General features: G+C 70.5%; 1 protein-coding gene across 1 annotated transcript; it reads right to left on the bottom strand.

Annotated features, from left to right (window-relative positions):
• Positions 1-4,154: 4,154 nt before the first annotated feature.
• PIM3 (Pim-3 proto-oncogene, serine/threonine kinase) lies at positions 4,155-7,387 on the bottom strand. Its single transcript, XM_054719659.1, has 6 exons — positions 7,114-7,387; positions 6,895-7,004; positions 6,755-6,805; positions 6,278-6,644; positions 5,353-5,529; positions 4,155-5,272 (listed from the first exon to the last, which is right to left on the bottom strand). The coding sequence occupies exons 1-6, from the start codon at positions 7,196-7,198 to the stop codon at positions 5,085-5,087; spliced, it is 978 nt and encodes a 325-aa protein (XP_054575634.1). The 5' UTR covers positions 7,199-7,387; the 3' UTR covers positions 4,155-5,084.
• Between the last annotated feature and the right edge of the window lie 573 nt (positions 7,388-7,960).

Raw genomic sequence — 7,960 nt, 5'->3', positions numbered from 1 at the left:
CTCTCCTACGGGGGGACCAGGCCGGAGGGAGGGCAGTGGTCAGTGCTGAGAGGCAGGCCCTGCCCTGACTGTCCAGCCGGCCTGACTGCTGGGAACACTGGGGGCGTGGAGAGGGGGGTCAGTTGTGTAATCTAAGCTCGACGCTCAGGCCTTGCCAAGTCTGCCTGGAAAGCCAGCGGCCTGGAAGTCACGTGCCGGAGGCTCAGGCCGACGCCCCATCAGAGGCCTCCGTGGAGAGGGAGGGGCCCACCGAGGTGCCCAGAGCCAGCCACTTGGCTGTGCCTCACCCCCTCGGCCACGGCCCGGGGTCAGGGACGGACAGGGGCTCTGTGGGCAGGTGCCAGGCTCGGCTGCCCTCTTCCCAGCCACAGTGCCCGTGGCTGCGGCTCACCAGGGCAGGCGACGACCCCTCGGCCCCTGCTGTCCAGCCTCCACGCCCGCCTCGGGGGCCCGGCCCGGCCCGGCCCTCCGTGTCTCCTCTCTGTGCTGCGGTTGCTCGCACCGGGGTCCGGGCCCATGGGGTCTGCATGCCTGCAGGTGTGGGTGGGGCGCCCGGGCCCCTGCAGGGTCACTTCCCTTTTCCGAGAAGCTCTGACACGGAAAGCCGCCGAGGTTTCGTTTCAGGGGCTGTCGGAGAGAAGGAGGGGAGCGGGTCAGCTTCTGATCTGTCCCGGCCTCTCTCTTCCTGGAAGCTGGGCGGCCGCGGGCCACTGGGTGAGGAGGCCAGGAGGGGGGCCAGCTGGGAGTGAGCCACTCCGAGGTCAGGCCCCACAGGTGATGACGCGACGCTGCTGGCAGGGCCGGAGCCAGAGCGGAGGAGACGCAAGCTGGCCGGCCGCCGGGCATTTGAGCCGAGGCCGCGTGCCACGCAGAATTCGGTTCTTTCCACCGGGATTTCGGGGTTCTGCGCAGCCCCCGGGAAAGTCCCGCAGCCACAGATGCCATGCAGAACCTGAGCCAGTGGCTCTAAAGGAGCCTTGATCCCTGGCTGGTGTTGCTCAGTGGATAGAGCGCCAGCCTGGGGACTGAAGGGTCCCGGGTTTGATTCTGGTTAAGGGCACCTGCCTGGGTTGCAGGCTCGATCCCCAGTAGGGGGCTGTGCAGGAGGCAGCCGATCCATGATTCTCTCTCATCATTGATGTTTCTCTCTCTCTCTCCCTCTCCCTTCCTCTCCGAAACCAATAAAAATATTTTTAAAAATAAATGAAGACGCCTTGATATGAAACTGCTGGCGATACAGGAAGACCAGTGGAGACGGGCCAGCCCAGGGCATGGGCAGAGGGGAGGGGCGATGCCAGCCTGGCCCGGAGCAGCCTGGCCGAGGGCAGGACAGGCGTTGGGGTCGTGCCCTCACGCCGCGTCCAGGCAGCCTGTCCCCGGTGCTGAGGCCCCACGCTGTCCACCGCAGCGCAGCCCACGGGCCGCTGGGCTCCTGCCCACGCGCCCAGCCCCATCCTGGCCCAGAGCCCCTGGTAGAGGCACCCCTCTCGGCCCCAGACCCAGGCTTGGCAGACGGGGCTGGTTCTGGGGACCCCAACGCTCAGCACGAGGGGCACAGCCCTTGGTGCCGCCACGGAGATTGGAGGCCGGCCCACCCCGGCCCCACAGGCCCAGGTGCACGCTGTCGCTTGACCCCGCCTGCCCGAGGAGAGGGTGTCCTGGAGGTGCCCAGAGGGGCGGGGTGGGGGGCGGCGGGGAGAGGCCCCTGGATGGACCCAGGGCCTCGGGAACTGGTATGCAGCCTTCCTGCCCTGGGTACGGGGGGATTTTGGGGTCTGGGGGGGAGGGGATCTTGGGGGGCAAGTCCACCACTCAGACCCTGACAGAGCTCCAGGTCTGTCCCGAGGCAAGAGGTGGGGGGAGCCCTGCCTCCTTCGTCCCCTCAGAACCCCGAGCCGAGGGGCCCAGCGGTGCCCGGCAGTCAGCCTGCCTCTGGGACCCGGGACTGGGACCCGGGACTGTGCCCCGAGATCTGGGAAGGCGCCCTCAGTGCGTGGCATCCTCGGCCTGTCTGTGGCCTGTGGCCTGCACCCGTGCCCACGGCCGGGGTCCTGGATGCAGCCGGCCCCTCCCCGTAGGCCTCAGCCTGGCCCTCCCGCTTCCCAGTACGTGGGCACAGCCACGGGGACGAGTCATTCTGTGCCTCTCTGGCCTGCTTCCTCGAGGACATCCTGGGCAAGGGCTTGCCTGGCGGAGCCGGGGACCAGGCAGGAGGGGTGCTGTGGGGCCCAGGCTGGGGCAGTCAGAGTGGAGGCGGGGTGCGGGGCCAAGGCCCCTCCATCTCCTCCCTCTGCCTGTGGGGCGGGCTGGCTCTGTCCAGCAGAGTCCCGCCCGGGTATAGGTACTGCCTCCCCGAGCCCCTGCGGGCCCTGGGCCCACCCCTGGCCCCGACACACCCAGGCCTGGCCTCCTCCCACCCCCAGCGAACCCCCTCCCTGCTCACCTGTCCCTCCCATCAGAGCCTGGGGGCCTGCAACCCCCCGGCCGGGGAGGAGGTGTCACCCATGGCCTCAGCTTCTGCCTCTCTCGAACCCGTCAGCTGTCACCCCCCATCCACAGCCCGAGCAGCCAGTGCCGCCCCCCTCCCAGGTGCACTGCGGGGTCCCCGGGCCAAGGAGCCTGGGGTGGCCTGGCGGGGCCCAGGGGGCAGTGATTCCCAAGCTCCCTGGCAGAGCCCCCTGCTTTAGGACAGACGGGCAGATGCTGTCCTCGGCCCTCAGGCCTGTGGTGAGATGGCTGCTGGCCTCGGGCCTCTACCGCCCGTGTGAGGGGCGGGCTCCTGGGCTGACAGACGCAGGGAAAACTCAGGACAGAGCCCTCGGCCAGCCAAGGCTCAGGGCTTTGCAGTCGGCTGTGCCCACCTGACTGCACCTCCGGGAATGCGACGCCCTCTGTGCCAGGCCGGCCTCCCACCAGGCTCCCAGCTCTTGGTGACTAAGTGTGGGGGGGGCGCCTTGGCCGTCCCAGGGCCTGACTCAGGATCCCCCACAGAGATGAGCTCAGAGAGTGGTTGGTTGTTGGATGTGCAGTGGGCGGACGGATGGATGGACAGATGGATCATGGACTGTGGAGACCAGGGAGGTGGGTGCATGGTGGGTGCCCGGGACCAGCCCAGCACCCTCGGCTGGCAAGTGGGGAGCCAGGATCCTGGTGACGTGTGGGTGGCTGTCACCGGGGGGGGGGGGGGGGGGGGGGGGTGGGCAAAAGCTGCCTCTGCTGTCCTCAGCCTCCCCGGTGCCCCCTCCTGGGAGCAGCCGGGTGAGCCAGGAGGGGCCGGCGGCCTGGATGCACACCCAGCAGCAGGCTGGCCAGGCCGGCCGTGGGAACGGGCGCGCCGTCTCCCCTCCATCCACTCAGCTCCCCAGCATCTGCCGGGAATTCCTGGGCCCAGTGGCTCCTCCCGGGGGCACACCAGGCCCCCCAAGGCCATGCCAGGAGCCACACCCTAGCCCTGCCTGCCCGCTTTACTTCCCCAAACTCCCTGCCCTGCTCTCGAGTGCGGCCTCCGGACACTCCTCCATCCAGTCCGACTTGGAGAGCAAACACAGGGCAGCGCTGACATGGGGATCGCCCTGGGGGGTGGGGGTGGGCGGGGGGCACACCCAGACCCTCTACCCAGCCAGCCCTTCACGCTAGGCCTGGCCCACGCTTCCCTCCTGGCCCTGGCGTGGCTCCCACCACCGCCTCACCCTACAGCTGAGCGCCAGGTCCAACCCCACCATCACGCCCCACTCACCTGCTCTCTGCACCTAGGCCTTGCCGCCCGTCCCCCTGGCCAACTCGTATTCACCCTTCAGACCTTCCAGTGGCCGGAGGGGCATGATCCCCTCCCACGCTCTGCCTGTGTGGCCTGGAGGCGGCCAGAGGTTCTCGGGGCCAACCCCTAACATGGCCTCTGACCAATCACCCCCACACCCCCCCAGGCCTGCCTGGCTCCCTGCCCCTCCCACAGGCCCAACAGCTCAGCCTGGCAATGCCACCCCCTCAGCTGCAACCGGGGCAGGAACACCCGGGGTCTCCTGGTCTGGGAGGGAGAACCTAGCCTAGGCCCCCCCATGCTGCCACCTCCTCATAGGAATGGGGTGGGGGCTCCCCAGGGACCAGAGGCCCCTTCACCCACCCAACCCCCCAGCCCAATAAACACAGGACATCCGTTATATACAAAACAATTTAATTGAAATGCTTGTATAAAAAATATGATTTCCAGACATCTTGCTTTTAAACGGAAAGAACCCCCATCCCGATGCCTGGCACCAGGACCACAGAAACAACTACTAAAATAAATTAAAGGCTTGAGACTCTGTCCCCGCCCCCCCGCCCCCCGCCCGCTTCCAGAGCCAACAAGCAGACTGTACAAGGTCAATAATTTAAAACCCACTCCCAGGGGTGCAGAGCCCCAAGTGGCGGGTCACCCACTCCCTTAAATTAGCCACTGTACAAGTCCATCCTCCGACAGGCAGGTGGGTCGGACTGGCGTCCACACAGCCACCGCCCGCCCCGCCCCAGGGGCCCAGCAGAGTGGGCGGCGGAGGAGGACCCCCAACAAATAAATTAAACAATAAATAGCCCTCCGCGGGGTCACCATAAATAACGCTCGCAGGCTTGCAGCGCACACAGACGGCCGTGTGGGCAGCAGGGGCCCGCGCATTGCATTGCTTGTGCACAGAGCCCGCAGACACCGAGGAGGGGCGGGTGCGGGAGGCGGGCACGAGGACCCTGTGCCGTGAGACAAGCCTCGGGACACGCGTGCTCCCGGTCCAGCCCGGTCAGGGGGAGGCGCAGGGCCCGGCCGCCGCCCGGAGCACAGGACAGGGACAGCCTCGGGGCCCAGCACCCGCCCGGACAGACGGACCTCGCCTCAGGCCGAGGTCTTTGGACAGACAGCTTGAGAAAACCCAGTCCCGTGAGAGCAGCGTTCGGAAAGGCACTCAAAGCAAAGGAACAGGCCCGGTGCCAAAGGTAAAGGTCACCAGGGGTCAGAGGTCACTGCTGTCTCCAGCAGACAGCCCTCGGAGGACGAGCCCTACAGGGCGGGGCTGGGGCAGGCGGTCCCTTTGGCCCCCACAACCAGGCGCAGTCCCCCCTCACAAGCTCTCGCTGCTCGAGGTGGTGCTGGCCCCGTCGTCCGGGTCCAGGGCGCAGCGCCGGAGGTCCCAGCTCTCGGGGGAGCCCGCGTCCGCCCTCAGCATCCAGGGGTGGGTGGAGATCTGGTCCAGCGAGGGCCGCTCCGAGGGCCGCAGGGACAGGCACCACTGGATGAGCTGCTGGCACTCTGTGGGGAGGGGGGGGGCGGTCAGCAAGGGGCCAGCTCCTGGGTCTGTCACCGCCGCCCCCCAGGCCCCCCGCACACACCTGGGGAGACCCTCCTGCGGAAGAAGAGGCGGCCCCGCAGGATCTCCTCGTCCTGCTCGAAGGGGATGTCCCCGCACACCATGTCATAGAGCAGCACCCCCAGGGACCAGACGGTGGCCGAGCGCCCGTGGTAGCGGTGGTAGCGGATCCACTCGGGAGGGCTGTACACGCGAGTGCCTGCGGAACAGGGGGGTCAGGACGCCCACCCAGGCGACGCGGGCACCAAGCCCCGCGCTCCACTCCGCCAGCCGAGTCGGCGGCTGCGCCAGGAGAGGGAGCCAGCGCCCAATCCTGCGAGTCATCGCCCTGGAAAAACCCCGCAGGCAGGCGGGGCCTCCGGGCTGGCGGCGGAGGAGGAGCCGGTCACATGGGCGCCGGCTCGGGTTTCACAACAAACAGATGTGAGCTGAGGGTGGGGGGAGGGCTGGGGGACTGCGGGGAGCGGAGGCGGGAGAGGAGGGAGGAGGCGTGGGCGGGCGGGGAGCCCCGGCTTCCCCGCGCACCGCAATGCGGGGATTTCTGCCGGCACCCCCGCTCCCCAGGCACGCACGCAGCACGCAGCGCCCGCCCGCACGAAGGGGGAGCCCACGCAGCGCCGGCTGCAATCGCCGCGGGGCCCCGGCACTCCCCACGCAGACACACACGCAGACATCACGACCCCCACAGCCCCCCGCCCGTGCGCCCCAACACGGCCCGAGGGAGCAGTCTCGAGCCCACCTCTCACCCCCCTCCCCACCCCCCCCCACCCCTGCCACGAACCGAACCGAACCGAACCAAACCAAACCGGCTCGGGATCCCCGCCCGGGTGCCTGCGTGTGAACGTGTCCGAGGCCGCGGCTCGGCCCTCACCCGCCCCCCCCTCCCCGCGGACGTTACCAGCCGTTGGAACGCCCCGCGCCCGCCCGCCCGAGCGCGCTCCGCTCACCGTCGAAATCCGTGTAGACCGTGTCCTTGAGCAGCGCGCCCGAGCCGAAGTCGATGAGCTTGAGCTCCCCGGAGCGCAGGTCCACCAGCAGGTTCTCGTCCTTGATGTCGCGGTGCACCACCCCGCAGGCGTGGCAGTGGCGCACGGCCGCCAGCACCTGCGCGAAGAAGCGGCGCGCCAGCGGCTCGTCCAGGGCGCCGCGCTCCGTGATGAAGTCGAACAGGTCCTGCGCCGGCTCGGGCCGCTCCAGCACCAGCAGGAAGCCGTCGGGCCGCTCGCACCAGTCCAGCAGGCGGATGACCCCGCGCGCGCCCGCCGCGCCCACCTTCCGCAGCAGCACCACCTCGAGGGGCACGGGCACGCCGCCCTGGCGACGGCGGGGGGGGGGGGGGGGGACACGGCGGTCAGAGCGCCCCGGCCCCGGCCCCGCCGACGGCCCACCCGCCCGCCCGCCCGCCGCCCGGGCCCCGCACTTACGATGCTGCCCCACTCGGTCACCCGCTCCTTCACCACGTGCTTCACGGCCACCTGGGGGGAGGCAGGGGGTTAGGCCGGGCCGGCGGCGACGCCGCGCGCGCTGGGCGGAAAACCCGGGTCCGCCCGGCGGCCCGACTCACCGGGAGCCCGTCGGCGATGCGGGTGCCCGCGTAGACCGTGCCGAATCCGCCGCTGCCCAGCACGGCGCCCACCTGGTATACTTTCTCGAAACTCTCCTTGTCCGCCTTGGCTGTGGGGACCGCGAGGGCGGGGTTGGTGCGACCTGACGCGCCCCCGAACCCCGGCCCCCCAGCCCCAGCGCCCCGATCGGACCCCCTGAGCCCCAGCCCCCAGCGTACCCGGCTGCAGGATCTTCACCGGGAGGTGGTCCGCGCCGCCCGGCCCGCAGAGGTGCGCCAGCGACCCGAACTTGGAGAGCAACATCGCGGGCGGCGGGGGGCGCGGGCTCGGCGCCGCCTCTCGCTGGGCTCGGCTCCCCGCGCGGCTACGGACGCGGGAGGGCGGCCTCCCCCGGCCGCGCGGACCCCGAGCCCCAGGCGGCGGGCGAGCGCGGGTGGGCGGGCGTCGCGGGAGCACCGGTCCGTGGAGCAGCGGCCGAGACGCGCGCGGGCGAGGCCGTCACGCGGCGCACCGGCCCGGCGAGCTGCGTGGACCTCGTGGACGCGCAGCAGACGAAGCGGCTCACACGCCCCGGCCGCCTTGCCCCGGGCTTTTGGGCCGCGGACGCGCGTATCCCTCCGCGGGGGCGGGGCGAGCGAGACACCGCCCTCCTCCGCCGGGGTCCCCGCGGCGGGCCGCCCCCGAGAACCCGCTGGAGCCGCTGCGGGGACGGCGGGGAGAGGCCGGGCGACACCTCCCGGGGCCGGCGAGGCGCGGCGGGCGGGGGGCGCGGCGATCCGTCGGGACTACCTCGCCGTAGTAGAGTCGCGGAGGCGCACGGCGTGGCGCGTCCCGCCTCGCGCTCACACACAGGCTCTGCGCACGCGCAGCTCCCGCGCGGGCGGTGCCCAGGCGCGTAGGGAGGGGCCGCGGGAGCCAATGGGAGCCTCTGTTTTCAAAGGGCACCGCGGCCCCGGCCAATAGTGGCGCGGGAAAGGGGCGGGGCTTCTCGTGGGTCCACCCAGGCGGCGCCGAGAAGGTCACCAGCGACACGCGCGCCTTCGCGCCCGGGAGGCTGGGTCGTCC

Source organism: Eptesicus fuscus, chromosome 7 (genome assembly GCF_027574615.1).
Source record: "Eptesicus fuscus isolate TK198812 chromosome 7, DD_ASM_mEF_20220401, whole genome shotgun sequence".
Classification (NCBI taxonomy): domain Eukaryota; kingdom Metazoa; phylum Chordata; class Mammalia; order Chiroptera; family Vespertilionidae; genus Eptesicus; species Eptesicus fuscus.
The sequence above is the reverse complement of the archived record's forward strand: the minus strand, read 5'-3'. Positions and strand labels throughout refer to the sequence as shown.